We start from the raw sequence: 15,975 nt of genomic DNA on the forward strand, positions 1-15,975 counted from the left end.
AACTGTAATAATGTATATATAATCCATAAGTTTTTGGTCATTAACAATTGTTCCAAAATTTTCTAAGAATTGGTTTGTATTTTATAATTATTATAAAATTTATTATTAAAAAAGCTGTATAAAATAAAAAATTACAATATTTGATAATTATCTAAAAAAACTTTTAATAGTACTTTTAAGAGCTTGCTTGCGTATAGCATTTTTTTGCTGACCAGCATAATCTTGTATACTAAATAAAATAAGAATTAATTTAAGTAGATTATTTGAACAACCTTTTAAGCAAACTCATTGATGAACTTTCAAGGGAGTTAAGTTTCTCTTCAATTCCAAAGATCTTTTTCCCTCGTTCACGAATATTTTCAGTAGTCTGAGTAAATAGAGTACCAGAACTTTGAAAACTATTCTGTTCATCTACAGGTGCTGCTTTTTTTTTTGTTCTATCTTTCAACTTTTGTTCTGCCAATGAATTAAGGAGTTTTTTAGGTAATGGACGATTCGATCCACCAACTATAAATGTATTAAAAAATATCAAATAATTATATAAAACTACTTAATAAATCCAACTCTGCAATTGTAATATAATTTGTACCAATTATCCATTCCCATGTTGAGATTGTAGCTAATAATAATAAAAAATATGACAAAATATATTTATTTTACTTACGTCGTTGAGGAACTTTCTTTAAATCATCATAAAGAACACCAGAAGAAAATTCATTAATTCTTACGCCATTTCCAAGTAGATAAAAAAGAGAAAGTTCTGTTTCATTTACCCAAAGATATATGTTAGCAGCCAGTGTAACAATACTTTTATTTAATCTAAAAGTTATATATATATAAACAAATATAAAACAATTATTCTACTTATCGCTAAATGAAGAAGGTAAATTAATACTAGTAATAAGACTCAAATTTGACAACGAAATAAGTAAAACCCTTTTGTCATTTAATACACAAGCAACAGCAGGATCTATTTCTTCTCGATAAATATTATTAGCCGAAACGCATTGTATAGATTTCCCATAAAGATATCGTGATATTTCAACAAAACATGAGTCAAACATTTTTAATGAATTTTTGGTTACAACTAAAATTAAATTTTCTAAAACAGAATTACTTTTTAAGTCTTTAAAAATATTTGGATAGATAATGTAAGGTTTTAATGTATTTCTGTGTATCGATAAAATATTAATAATTGAATCATTCTCAAATAAGAATTCCCCCAAATATTTAATATTAAATTCATTTTTAGACATGAAATATATACTGTAAAAAATTAATCTTCCAGTTGATGTCCCAATCATAAATAAAATAGCAGGTTCGCCTAAGATAATAAAATAAGTATATACAAGATTATGTGTAATTATGTTATATACCGTTTGTTTTAAATTTCCCAATAGTAAATTCAAAAATCAGTGCAACTTCTAATTCATAATTTTCATCATTTTCAAAGTCTTTTGTTTTTTTTGAAAATTTCTTTTTTTCACTTTTTACTTCACTTAATTCAATTTGAAAAATAATAGCTTGTTTATGCGTATTAATTAAAATAACAGTCCCAAATTCATATCCACATGCTACACTATATCATATATTAGAAAAATATTACAACTACATTTTTAAGAGTTATACAGGCCAATATTACTGGTTTTTACAGAAATTACTGAACCCCTATGTATTTGAAAAACTGAAACTTGAGAAGAATTATCTTCTATTTTGTTATTTAATGAAACAATGGATCTATCATCCATATAACTGTTTGATTTAGAATTCTCAATGGTATATTTTGCAAATTCTTTAGAAGCTTGAGAAAAATTATCAGATTCAAATGTTTTTTTTTTATCAAAAGAAAAAGAATTATATATTATGAGTTCTCCTTTTTCGCACCCAACAATAAGCTCTGATGCTTCAGAAAGGTTGGTAATTGTAACTTTAATCATATCAGATGAATTATTAAGAACCTTCCCTAAAAATATTTCATGCATTTTCTCAAGCTTATGATCTCTTGTAACGTTATATAAGCGCACTATTCCATTATCATGTCCAGTAGCAATAACTTCATTATAAGATAATATCTTTTGTTGCCTTAAAAATTAACTTCAATAAATTTCATTTAATTCTTTATTATACCTTTCATTTCCAGACAAAAAGGCATTATTTGACATACAACATAATGATAGATCACGAATTCTTGGTGACATCCATTCGAGTGATGCTGGAAGCGATTTTAAAGAATTAAGAAAAATACCATCTGGATATTTTAATAATTCTACTTCACCAGAGGCTAAAATAAGCATAATTAATTCAGTATTATAATTCCCAAAATAAGATTGAGAAATTTTTGAAAAAACACAAATATCAACAACATTACTTGACAAAAAATGTGATAAAACATGATGCTGTTTAGGTGCAGTATAGTATTGACTAAAAACGTTTACAGACGATGAACACGAAGGGGACTGTCCAAAATCTAAAATACTTAATTCTTTAGAATCTTCATTGTTTATGTTTCCTCCAACTACAAAAATTGATGTATTTTCAAGATCATCATTACAACTCCATAAAATTGAAAAAATAGGGTTACGAGCATAAACAGAACTATGAGAATCATTCTTCAATCTATCTTCCAGAAGTATATCGACTTCAGTTTCATCTAGTGTACGCACTTGCAAAGGGCGTTGATCGGATTTTGCTGACCAAAATGCAAAACATCCATTTTGATAAGAAGTAACAAGATGATAGCCATGAGGAGCCCATGAAAAACTTGTTAACTTAGGTCTAGAAACGACTACCTTCCCCACTGAATTCGTTTCATAAATTCTTTGAGGAATTTCTAGCTCAAAAAAAAATACAGGTGCATTTTTTTTAATCGAATATAAAACAGCACCATCAGGATATCCAATTAAAAGTGTCCCAACATCTCTTGGATGTATCCTGATACATATAACAGGTGACAAATATGATTTAGAAGGAGCGTAATTATAATTCATTTCACGCCATTTCTCATGTCTTGCAGTATATAAATTAGCAATTTTATACGGAGAAATACATTCCCTATCAATGTCCCACACATCAACTGTCCCATCCTTGAGCCCAATATATAACCAATCAATACACGGATCCGTTTCAACACATGTCACATAACCTCGGATAGAATAAATAACTGAGGGTGTTATAGATGCCGTGTCTATAGACCACGAATACAAATTATTCCTGGAATCAATTGCAATAAGATAGCAACCATGAAGGACTAAATGTAGAATTGGTATTCGTTTTGGCAAACTGTATTGAACCTTTATGTTTTTATCCTTAAATATATATATTTTCGAATCAAGGGTTGCTAATTAATGTCAATCTTAAGCAAATATTCACTAAAAAACAGCATTACCCACTGCAAGAAGCGACTGAACTGCATCATATGTTGCAAGTCGTATACCATCAGAAATACCATAACTCAGTAACTTTCTCATTTAATCATTTTCAAAATTATTTAAAAATATCTACTTCATTACAAAAGAAACGTGAACTAAAATCTGATTGTTCAGGTGCGTTTTTAGTCTTGAATTTCCCTTCTTTCGTAAAAAAAGACATGTTGTATAAAAATAACTATTTGATTTAGTTCTTTTTTTATATTTATTGCATTTTTTCTATTTAAAATAAGCTACTCTCACAAAAATAAGTTAACTGGGCTTACTAAGATATATTTTCTGAAATAAATGCGTGTTTAATCTTTTTTCTAAGTGTATTAAAATTTTTGTTTTTTTTACGTTTAACGATTAGATTAAAATGAATTCTTAAGTGCTATAAAAATAAGTTTTTTTTTTTATTTTCTAATGCCTTTGTTTTTTTTTTAAAAAAAACTTCATTTTACTATTTTATTTTATTCTTCTTATTTCTTATATATTTTTGCTAAGTATTTATTGCAACAATTAGTGTTATATATAAAATTATATTTAAGAATGTAAATACACATTTAATATAAAAGCAATAAATAAAATGGTGTAATTATATTTTATTGACAAAAACATCGTAACTAAATACTGTATTTATATATTTTTTTCACATATATTAAACCTACACTTTGTCACTTATGCTTGACCGACTGACGACAAAATTATCTATATTGAATGTATTTAACTCAAATATCTATTTTTTATTGTATAAAATTCACTTTTAAATAAAAAATTGAATTCAGGCATATTATTTGTAAGTTATATTCGTTTTCAACTCTTAATGATCTATATTAAGTAACATGTTGGCGCATAAACCATTTTGTATCTATTCAGATAAACCTAAGTTATGCTTAAATAGGAGACTATTTAAACATCGAATTATGGAATAAGTTAGTTTTTGGATGCTTTATTGAAAACTTTTTTGTTTTGTATAATAATATTATTTTTAGTTAACTGTGGTGAATGTTTTTGCAAAATCAATTAGAAATAAGTGCAGATAATGGCTTTGTATTAAAAATTAAAGAAGATTCTTCTGGAAATTTGAAAAATTTACACAAAAGTCTAAAAAAACATGTGGAACAAAAAAATAATTTAGAATTATTCAACTTTTTTTTAAATATATATTCAAAAAAAGAAGATAAACAGAAAAAAAATGAAAAAATGCATAATTATTCGAATATTGTTCGCAGTATGAGTGATTCTAGTTTGCATCAAAAAATGTTTTTTTTGGAAAAAAGAAAAGTAAAGAATTATATATGTAATTTACATACAATAAATCAATCTTTTAACAAAATATCGATTAAAATACCTACTAATCAGCATCTAATAACTACATCTTCTAAAAAAATATCTTATTCATTTCAAGGTAATAAACATATGAAATATCTGTTGGATTGGAATTCAAAAGAAATTTGCAAATGGCTATATAGAAATGGATTTAATATTTATGTTGAAAGAGATTCTTTAAAAAATCGTATCATTGGAAAGCCACTTTCAAGACCAGTAAAATATGCTCGAATAAAACGATTGCAGTATCTTGAGGATCAAAAGGAAACTTTAAGATTATATCACATGATCAATAAATATGTAAATTGTAGCATAACTGATGGTAAAGAAAGTCTAGTAAAAAAAAAAGAATTACCTATGTCAAAATACCATACATCAGTATGTTATCATAAGGAAGATTCTAAATCATTAACTTTTCTACCTTGGATAAAATCATCTGATAATATAGTTCAAAACAATTCGGAAAATATTTTTAAAGTAAGCAATTTTAAATCTAGAAAGTTAGCTAACTCGTATGGAACCTTAATATCTGATCAATATACAGAAAAAATACAAGAAAAACAGTACTTGATTTCATTCTCTTCTGATGAGGAAACCTTTCATGATTCTAAAAGTTTTTTAAAGAATTTTTTAACTCCAAAAAATTCAATTTTTAAATTATTTAATTCGAATGCTCATAGAAAGTTAAAAACTAATACTATTAATAATAATAGTAAAGAATCTGCTTTTTTTTTAAAACTATTTATGCCCAAGAGTAAAAAATTTCAAAATTATAATGATTTTTATAAAACATCATCTTATAAAAATGATAATTTTTATGAAAAAAATCAAAACTTTCAAATAAAAAAGAAAAGGAGTAATATTTTTGATATTAGTGATAAATTTATGAGGTTTTTACGAAAAAATGCCACCTGTGTAGATTCTTCTGGTTTTAAGATTTATCAAAATGTTGTATAAATAATTTACTTTTTATAATTTATACTAAATATTTTAGTCTAAATACAAAAAACTTAAGAAAACAGAATCTTGTGAATTTTTAAATAATACTAATGCAACAAAAAATTCGAATACATTATTTTCAAATACCTATAAATCATATAAACTTAAAAATATTAAAAATATTATAACAAAAAGCAATATTAGTAATTCGTGGACGCCAAAAACTCTTAATTTAAAAAATAAAAATCGCACTTTAGAATTAACTAAAATAGTTCAATCTACTAAAGATAGAGAAACATTTGTAATTGTTGATTTAACTGACTGTATAAATGCTTCTGATATTAGAAAACAGTTATGTAGAAAATTGGGTATTATAGAATTATGGTCTGAATGTCGCATTTTTAGTACTCAGATTTATACTAAAGATTATGGTTAACAATATCCTTTAAAAATAAATATTTTTTTAATTTATCTATTAGATGAAGAGTTAGATGATGAAAAGTTAATTTACGCAAGATTTTATGCAGATAATATTGGAACTTTGAAATTTTATGTAGAATTTCCTTCGAAAAAAGTAGATAAAAACATATGTGATACAATATCAGTTTATTCAATTCCTCGTAATGAATTATTGGAACAAGAAAACATTTATTTAAATCTATTATCTAATTCTCCTATTTTACTAAATAAAAATAATAATGGTTCTCAAATTTTTAATAATTTTTTCAAAATTTCCTCAAATATTTCCAATAGAAAAATGAATTTAGAATCTAAAATTCAAAAATCATTTATATCAAAATCCGAGTGGGATAATAATATATCCATTAAGAATCAAAGTTATAAATTAGAAACTAATAAAAAAACATTTTTAAAAAAAACAGTTCAATTTCAAAAGAATAATATTTATAATAATTTAAGTAATCAAAAGAGAAAAATAGATTTCTTTGATGTTTTTCAAAATAATGAAGGTATTTAAAATACATAAATAATATATTATATTTGCTAAAAGTAATAGAAAATGTTAATTTTCATATTAGAAAAATTAAAGATAATATAAATACTAGATTGGATTCTTTATTAAATCAAAACGGAAATTTAGGATATTTAAAATCTTTCAACAATATACAACTTAATAATAATAAACATATTAATGTTGAAAAATTACAATTATCTAAAAAATTAAACACTAATATTATTACTGATTTACCTGCTATTTTTAACAAACTATTTCCCTCAAATTTAGAAAAAAAATTAATAAAACAAATAAATACATTAAACTTAAACGAATCTTCTGAAAAATCATATCAAAATATAGAAAGTATATTAAAAGGATATTCTGGTAAATTTATATGTTATATATACATATATTTAATATTTTAATTAGAGAAAAACAATATGTCTTTTGAAAATGAAATTCAACTGAAAAAAAATACGTATAATTTAAAAAATAGCTATATTTTTTTTGAATCTGACAATTTACTTTTTGATGTATATGATGAAAATGTTCATGATTATTCATGTTCTAAAAAGGAAATTAATAAGAATATTTTAAGTTTTAAAAATTCTGATATAGAAAACTCATTAATTAATACAGATTTTTCTACGAGAAATATAGTTAAGATACAAGAATTGTCAGAAAAATTATATAATAAAAAATGTAAAATTAAATATTCTAATAATGAACATAGATTAAAAAAATCATTAGAAGAGTTGCCTAATTTAAATTTATTTGAACTTCAAAATTCTCATACTCAAAATCAAACAGTTTCTAAAACTAGAATACTTTCTATTATAGAAAAAAGCCTTCAACCTAAAGAAGTTTTAGATTTATCTAATAGTAGTTTTATTGATGAAATAGAAAACGATCAAGAAATATTTTGGGCAATAAAACCAAAAAGAATGTCTAATAAAATGTTTTCTGAGAAATTGAAGGATTTTAAGATAAATAATTCAAGTTATAATTCAAACATAAATATTTTATTAAATGATTTGGAAGTAAAAAATATCTCGAAAATGTCCATAGAAAAAATATTTTCAAATGAAGCTACTAATTCATTGGCCTTAAAAAATGTCGAAAATAGTTATGACTCTACTTCATTTACATCATCAATATCATCAACTAAAAGTATTTTTGAAAAAAAAATCTGTAATAACGATAAATGGGGAATTCGTCCATCAACTCAGGTAGTTTATGAACATTTAGAAGACTTTTTTCCAAATCATGATCTTGATAAACCTATAATTAATCAATTGGTTGATTTAACTAACTTATCTGATACAAAACATATTTCAGATACATTCTTAACACTTAAATTTATTTCTCCTGTTTATTGCACTAACATTCAAAACTGTATGAAATCTATTAAAGTTGTTGCAAAAGAAGCAAATGAAGCTCAAAAAAAAAGCGAAAATAGTTTTAAAGATAATAAATCATTTATACCAAGAAAAAAAAGTGCAAAATTATGGGGTATAAAATCCCAAGAAATAAAATTAAATAAGGACAAGAATGATTATAATTTAGTAGAAACTAACAGTATAAAAAAAACACGTATGTATTATTATTATTATTATTATGCATTTTAGTAATAAATTTAGCCACTTTTAAATGGATAAAAGGTAAATTGATTGGAAAAGGCAGATATGGGAAAGTATATTTAGCTATGAATGCAACTACTGGAGAAATGTTAGCTGTAAAACAAGTAAAAATTTATGATAATTTAAATAACCAAGATCATGAATACCAAAAAGATTTAATTGATGCTTTAAATATGGAAATTGAAACGATGAAAGATCTTGATCACCCTAATGTTGTCCAGTATTTAGGCATGTTTAATATTACTTTACAATAAAAATTAATGTTTTTTAGGATATGAACGAACCAAAACAACTATAAGCATTTTTTTGGAATATGTTTCTGGAGGTTCTATTGGAAGATGTCTCCGAAAATATGGAAAAATCGATAAACCAACAATACAATTATTTACTCGCCAAATTTTAGAAGGACTGACATATTTGCATTCTCAAGGAATCCTTCATAGAGTAAGTTTATATAAACATTTTTATTAATTTAACAAATTTTAGGATTTAAAAACAGATAATATATTATTAGATGTAGATGGAATTTGTAAAATATCGGATTTTGGAATATCTAAAAAAAGCAGTAAGTTATGTTTTCTAATTTACTTTTTTTTACATTAAATATAGAAGATATTTACGACGACAATGCAAACATGTCAATGCAAGGAACTATTTTCTGGATGGCACCTGAAGTTATACAAAATCGGAAACGAGGCTATAGTGCAAAAATAGATATTTGGTCATTAGGCTGCTTAGTTCTTGAAATGTTTGCAGGAAAACGTCCTTGGTCTAATGATGAAGCAATTGGTGCTATGTTTAAAGTAATTAACTTTCTTTATTAAAAATTTTCTAAAAAAAAAAAAATAGCTTGGGAACAGATCACAAGCTCCTCCAATTCCAGAAGATATTGCTTCTGATATTAAAGATGACGCTCTCGACTTTCTTAAATCATGTTTTATTGTGTAAGATTTCCAATATAATTTAAATTTTCCATTTTTATTTTTATTTAGAGATCCAAGTATAAGACCTACTGCTCAAGCTCTTCTTAAACATCCTTTTATAGAAAATGCGAATTCTGAATTTAGATTTTCGAATTCTTTGTTAAGTCAACTGATTAAAACAGAGTAATATTGTTTTGAATTGTATTTTATAAAGTTTTAAATAAAATTAAACTGTTTTATTAAAAAATAAAAAATATTTATATTTAAATATACTTTATATGAATTTACCATATTGATTTTAGATTTTAATAAAAATTAGTTTTAATAAATATTTAAAGATTTTTTAGAAATTTTTAATAAAATTCACTTATCATTTAAACTTTTTCGTAACTGATAAGATTTTGAAAAAATTATCTTAAAAGTAGTAATTTGTATAAGTATTTTAAATAAATATATTAATAAAAATTTTAACATTTAATAGTTTATCCATAAAAAATATGAATTGTTTAAAAAATGTCTGTTAAAAAAAGGAAAAAAAATAGACAATTTTTAATTCAGAAAGAAAACCATGAAAATTCTATTTTGCAAAGTAAAAAAATATTTTATAAAATATTTATAAAATAGAATTATGTTAAGGAATATAGATGAATCATTTTTTTTTAATACCCTTAGTTTAGAAGAAGAAAAATATTTTAAAAGCGTTGAAGAAACGTTAATTACTCAGCGTTTTTCTCAAGAAGGTAAACATGCTATTTTTAATATACATATGTTTTATAATTACAGATTATCGTCTATTTATTGATAATACTTTTCTTGAAATTGAAGGGAAAGAACTAAAATTAGCAATTAATCCTTTATATTCGAAAACATTAGAAACATTATTATACATGGCATCCCCACCTCAAGTAAAAAAATATTTCCAGGTATTAGTTGGAAAGTAAGTATGTCTATTTATTCTTTATTTTTTTATTTTTTTAGTTTTAAAAAATTAATATGTGATCCTTTTGGGTCTCATGTTTGTGAAACACTTCTTGTAAAATCTTCATATATTGTTTCTACAGAAAATGTTTACGATTACTCTAAAGATAATAAAGAAATATTTGTAACTATGGAAAACCTTATTTTATTTATGTGTAATGTAAAAATTATTTTTTTTTTTTAAAAAAATTAATTTATATTTAGGAAATTTCCGAATTATTGTTAACATTTATTACTCATAAATATGCGTCGTATGTTTTTCGTCAATTGCTTTTTACATTACATGGAATTATATTTCAAACAGATTCTATATCTGAAAAATTTATAAAACACAGACGAAAAATACGGGCATTAGATGAAATTATTTCTGCTAAACAAATACAAATACCTGTTTCTTTTTATGAGAAAAAAAAATCTATATTAGATAATATAAATACAAATTATGGTGTTACTGAAGTTAGAAATCTTGCATTTAATCAACATGGATCTCAAATTATATCGATTTTACTTTTAATTGAAAAAAGTCTGTTTGATGATGGTAAATATAAAAAACAATTTTTATTAGAAAAACTAGTTTTTGGCAATATTAAGCAAAATTCTTCAAGTTTAGATTTTACAAAAAAAACAGAAAGCGATTCTTTTATTGAAACTCTTTTAAGAGATCAAATTGGATCCCATATTTTTGAGTCTATATTAGAATTTTCATCAAAAGAAATTTTTGAAAAATTATATAATATTTATTTTAAAAACAAAATTCTTAGAATATCTAAACATCCAGTTGGAAATTATGTATTACAAAAGTTTATTAAGAAAAATAATAATTCTATAATATTTAATGAAATTTTTGGAGAAATAATCAAATATTTTGAAGAATTGATCGGTTTGTTAGTTTTTTTAAAAACATATATTAACTAATTTTGAAAAGATATTGGACATGTTGGCGTTCTAATTTCTCTTATAAATACATGCTCTTGTGACCCATCAAATATTATCAAATTTGTGAATGTTTGTTTTATTTTCTGTAAATATTTGTTCTGAAAATTTATAGGTACTTAAAGAATGCTTTGGAGGTTCAGAAGAAAAAACAATGAAGAATATTTTTTCTCTAATATTGAATCTTGACCCAAAAAATAAAAATGATTCATTGAAAAATTACAAAAAAATTTTAAATGATTATAATAATATAACTAGTCATATTAATATTCAGGGAACTTATTTAATCAAATCTCTTCTTAGATTTCCATATGAAATCTATTATTTTTTAATTGAAAAGTTAAGTTTTGGTATATTTATATTTTATTAATATTTTATATAGTCTTGTTTTGCAAGATAAAAAAATAATTCTTTATTATGCAACTGATAAAATTGGTTCAAGTGTTCTAGAAACTATTCTTAAGTTGCCTGATTTAACTCTTTCAGATAGAAGAAAATTATTGAATAGCTTTTTTGAATCATATTCTGCTCTTTCTTGTCATCCTTCAGGATCACACATTGTCGATGCATGCTTGTATACTTCTATAGGATTAAATAATTATAGAGAACGAATTGCTGATGAACTTTCGAAGTCTGCTGAAATAATAAAGGATGATTATTATGGTAAAAGAGTTTGGAAAAATTGGCAATTAAATATATATGTAAACAATTTTTTAGAATGGAAAAAGAATTTGAATTCTTTTATACAAAAAGAGCGTTTGAAATATCAAATAGATAGCAAAATAACTAATTTAAATGTATTAAATTCAGATTTTCAAAATATAAATAATTATACAAACTCTTTATCAATATTATCTGATAACAAAAAATTAAAAAATAATGTCATTAATGATCCAGAAAAAGAAATAGATATACTATTTAAAAAAAATAGAAAAAGGAGTTTATCACAAGGAAAGTAAGGTATATATTCTGCTTTTTATTTACATTGAAATATTTTGGATATTTTTAAAATTATATATATTAGATATAAATATTAAAAATCATTGTTTTATGAAATTTTGATTTTAAAATGACTATTTTTACTGAAATCGAATTTTTTATTTTTATGAAAAATTATAATATAAATTATAAGTTCAATTAAAGTTATATTACATTAAAAATCAGCAATTTCTAAAATTTAATAATGTCTATAATGATTTATAATAAAAATATGTATCAATAACAAATAGAAATAAATCGTTAAACTTAGAACCATACTAAATTGAAAAACAATTAAGACTTTAACCATTATCTTTAATGAATATATATATTGCACAAATTATAAAACAGTATTAGTAAAACAATATAATAGTAAATACATCACATATCAATATATATAATCAAAAATACTTCTTTGTGGCTTTAGCAAGACCTACCATATTTTTTCCTAAATCATAAACAGAATAATACTAATCATTATATAAGTCGTAATATAGAATGAATTTAGAATAAATATACTTTACGAAGAAACACATCACCAATAATCCAAAGAGGACCCGCAGGTGGAGGAATATCCATACCAGTAAAAGTAGTCATACATTTTGATTGTACTAAATTTATATTAAATAAAAATTATTATTTTTATTAAAATACTTTTTATGATATATTCATTTGGCCCAAGAGAAAAGTTATGATGCCCAAATCCAAATGTAATATCAGGCAAAGTAGGTATTTTATTACAATCAAGAATATAATCACCTGTCCAAGATCTGGTTGCACCAATAGCATTATTCAAAAGATCAGCAATATCTATTAAGTGTAAAAAAATATTTATATCATCCTAAAACATACTTTTAGGCATGACAATTAAACTAGTCCCCGTATCAAGAATAGCTCCTACATTTTCCATTCTGATAAAATCTTTTCCATATGCAAAAAAAGATAAATCAACTAAACAAAAAGCTTTTAGCACATCATGTATTCAAAATTTATTCTTTTCTAAGACCATACCTTCCCAATAAGCTTTCCTGCGAACTGGAATATACGTAAGATCTCCTTCATAATGCATTGGATCTATGCCACCAAATGTACATTCTCCTCCCTCAATATCTTTTTCAATATTGCCCATCCAAAAGGCGAAAACTGGCTCATTTATTGCCTAAATATACGTTTAATATTGTTTTAAATAATAATAATAATAATAGGCAAATTTTCAACAAAAATACATACATTTTGCTCAACCATATTGTAAAACGGTGGAATAATCCCATTTACTGCAATGGAACTATATCCAAGCCCCAAAATACCATCAAATCGTCCAAATGTAAATGTAAAACCCGGCTCTGACACGGCTTCTGCAAATTCTTGTGCTGGAAGCACAATATCAGAGACAGAAAATTTATCTGTACTAATAAACCCCGAAATACTCCCAGAACCATATCGAATTTCAAACTTGGAGCCATTTGCAATATATGTTGACGATAAACTAGAATCATACTTTGAATGAATAATACATGCAAGAGACGTGCATTTTGACGATGGAACCCACAGATTCGATGAGCCTGTGTCAAGTACAACCTAAAAATATTCAACAAAATACAGCAAACACCAGAAAAACCACTTTAAATGTCTGTGGCGGCGTACCAATACTAACACGTGTATAATCTAAACATCAACAGCCTCATAAAACGTTATATCAATCCTACATTGTGCATTAAACTTGAAAAAATTAGTTTTTATAATATATATATATTAATTTACAAAATTCGTTAAAGAAACTTCATGGGCATTTGTTCCAAGTGGTTTTCCATGTATAATAGGCTCTTTATTCTTTCTCTCATCTCTTCCATATGAATAAAACAGTGTATATTTACGTGCAAGAGAATATGCTTCAATATCATTATGGACCTAAAAAAACCCCCTGTAAGCACAAATATATACTGAAAAAGACTATATATATGTTTGTAAACCTTATTAACCCGGTGATCACCGGGTATTTTGCGTAATTCTAGCCTGTGGAGCCCTCTAGATACGCCTGTTTGGCATACAAATAGCACATATAACCAGTAAGCAATCGAGACCATTGCTCAGTGCATCCAAGATCGCTGCTTTTAAAGGTGTTGCCATAGCAACCTACAGGGGAAAGAGTAGATATATTATGCGGTGAGTCGGAGGAGCGGAGAGCAAAGAGGCATTTGAGGAGAAATAAACAGCAGGATTCATGTAAAAAGAAGGTACAGTAGCAAAAAAGCAACAAAGAAGCATTAGAGACGCATATAGTGCGCATATATAGCGTGGATATAGCAGATAACTGTCTTAAGGCGATTTCGAGTGTATATACGAGGCGGATATATAGAGATCAGGAAGGTAGAGAAATATACAAGGAATAGTGGGGAGGAGATATTCTACGTATATATTAGTATTTAAATAAGTGAATTGAGATATCAGAATAATGCTAAGTAGAGATATAAAATTTGGGATTGATTGGGAGTTGAGATACAGCAAGTAGCCAGATAGGTGTGTGAGTTATTAGAAGGTCTAATAAGTGAGTGGGATTGATGATTTCTGTGGAATTTTCGCAGTTTTACAAGGAATTTTATTTTCTTTTTGTAGTCGGTATTTATGTCTTTATATCTGAGTATGGCCGAATTAAAAATGCACTTTTAGCGAAGAAATGGTGAGTTTGTAGTATTTGTTTTGCATGTTTATATTTTTCCAGGTTTGAAGGACTATATCCGTTGTTTTCTGCACAATTTGCACAAGTTGGTATAAAGAAAAATGATTCTGTACGACTACATAACTGGAACCCGGCCCGTTTTATCTCATATGCTACTGGACGTATTTATATTGATTATGCACATATTCAGTTTATAATGCCTATGCGCCAAAATGTGCTATCACTGCTAAAATGTGCGTTAAAAGCATTTTTTGCGGATGAACCAATAGCTCGGGACCGCTTATATGTAGATATGGTTATTTCAGATGATGCTTTTGATGATTTTGTTTTTGCTGTGGTCAATAAAGCAATAATGCGCTGGTTGCGTGAGAAATACTATCACTTGTCTTTTACACGGGTGTTGGAAACACCTATATTACCAGAAACATATGTTGTGATGTCAGAGTCGCCAGAAATTATGTCTGCTTTACTGGAAAACGATGCCTTTATTCAGTGTATTACTGCATCAGAATTTGAATTAGAGTATTTTATTGTGAGTGATCAGCCTTCCAAACGGCCAAAAAGGTTTTTTCTTCTTAAACATAATGTTTTTTATTAATATTTTATGTTGAATAATAGTCCGGATCAAAAGTATAGAAAAACTGTTTCATTTTGTATAAGATTACCATTATTACTTCACTTAGATAGGGTTGTCTCTATTGTCACACAATGTATTACATTTGTAGACTTTCTAGCTGATAGGGCACATTGGAGATCCAATATTTCTCAAAAACTCAAAGCAGCTCGTGAAGAAGTGAATCGAAAACTTAGAAAACTACAGGATGAAGAACAATTAGCAAAAATATCAAAAAAAAAAGCCGAAAAAGATAGATTAGAAAAAGAACGTGTTCGAAATATGAGTTTTCAAGAACAACGGAAAGTAAGTAATTATAAATTTGCTTTTTTTTTTCTTGATTAAAAGATTGAAATGCTTAGTATTTAGATAAAGAACGAGAACGAAAATATAAAAAACAAATAAAAACAATAAGGATGTAAATGCTATAAAGTAATATTTGTACCCTATATAGTCTTAGTTTTTTATTTAAGATATTTAAAATTTTAAAACATACTATTATAACTGTTGCCTTGTTATGACCAATATTTTTTCTTGTTTACATGTATATAATTATGCAATAAATGTATTATGTATTTCTCTATAAAATGATGTTTAAAAAAT

General features: G+C 25.2%; 5 protein-coding genes across 5 annotated transcripts; 3 read left to right on the forward strand and 2 right to left on the reverse strand.

The window, feature by feature from the left end:
• Positions 1-147: 147 nt before the first annotated feature.
• T551_01323 (uncharacterized protein) lies at positions 148-3,467 on the reverse strand (the record flags this gene model as incomplete). The annotated part of the gene is made up of 9 exons (XM_018373586.1): positions 148-229; positions 273-507; positions 551-619; positions 665-819; positions 865-1,324; positions 1,377-1,579; positions 1,630-2,082; positions 2,128-3,337; positions 3,386-3,467. 9 exons carry the CDS (start codon positions 3,465-3,467, stop codon positions 148-150), a joined length of 2,949 nt encoding a protein of 982 aa, XP_018230241.1.
• A 1,143-nt stretch (positions 3,468-4,610) lies between these two features.
• Positions 4,611-9,380, forward strand: T551_01324 (mitogen-activated protein kinase kinase kinase BCK1; the record flags this gene model as incomplete). The annotated part of the gene is made up of 11 exons (XM_018373587.1): positions 4,611-5,687; positions 5,731-6,106; positions 6,155-6,643; positions 6,691-7,014; positions 7,060-8,223; positions 8,271-8,498; positions 8,542-8,714; positions 8,757-8,835; positions 8,880-9,073; positions 9,120-9,214; positions 9,263-9,380. 11 exons carry the CDS (start codon positions 4,611-4,613, stop codon positions 9,378-9,380), a joined length of 4,317 nt encoding a protein of 1,438 aa, XP_018230242.1.
• A 326-nt stretch (positions 9,381-9,706) lies between these two features.
• Positions 9,707-12,063, forward strand: T551_01325 (RNA-binding RNA processing protein NOP9; the record flags this gene model as incomplete). Its single annotated transcript, XM_018373588.1, has 8 exons — positions 9,707-9,782; positions 9,838-9,933; positions 9,977-10,130; positions 10,172-10,331; positions 10,376-11,051; positions 11,097-11,176; positions 11,220-11,443; positions 11,487-12,063. 8 exons carry the CDS (start codon positions 9,707-9,709, stop codon positions 12,061-12,063), a joined length of 2,043 nt encoding a protein of 680 aa, XP_018230243.1.
• A 420-nt stretch (positions 12,064-12,483) lies between these two features.
• T551_01326 (uncharacterized protein) lies at positions 12,484-14,166 on the reverse strand (the record flags this gene model as incomplete). The annotated part of the gene is made up of 10 exons (XM_018373589.1): positions 12,484-12,552; positions 12,602-12,693; positions 12,737-12,892; positions 12,935-13,033; positions 13,094-13,241; positions 13,313-13,660; positions 13,701-13,747; positions 13,789-13,801; positions 13,844-13,990; positions 14,053-14,166. The coding sequence occupies 10 exons, from the start codon at positions 14,164-14,166 to the stop codon at positions 12,484-12,486; spliced, it is 1,233 nt and encodes a 410-aa protein (XP_018230244.1).
• A 474-nt stretch (positions 14,167-14,640) lies between these two features.
• T551_01327 (uncharacterized protein) lies at positions 14,641-15,794 on the forward strand (the record flags this gene model as incomplete). Its single annotated transcript, XM_018373590.1, has 4 exons — positions 14,641-14,759; positions 14,802-15,323; positions 15,378-15,678; positions 15,735-15,794. 4 exons carry the CDS (start codon positions 14,641-14,643, stop codon positions 15,792-15,794), a joined length of 1,002 nt encoding a protein of 333 aa, XP_018230245.1.
• Between the last annotated feature and the right edge of the window lie 181 nt (positions 15,795-15,975).

Source organism: Pneumocystis jirovecii, assembly GCF_001477535.1.
Source record: "Pneumocystis jirovecii RU7 chromosome Unknown supercont1.5, whole genome shotgun sequence".
Taxonomy (NCBI): domain Eukaryota; kingdom Fungi; phylum Ascomycota; class Pneumocystomycetes; order Pneumocystales; family Pneumocystaceae; genus Pneumocystis; species Pneumocystis jirovecii.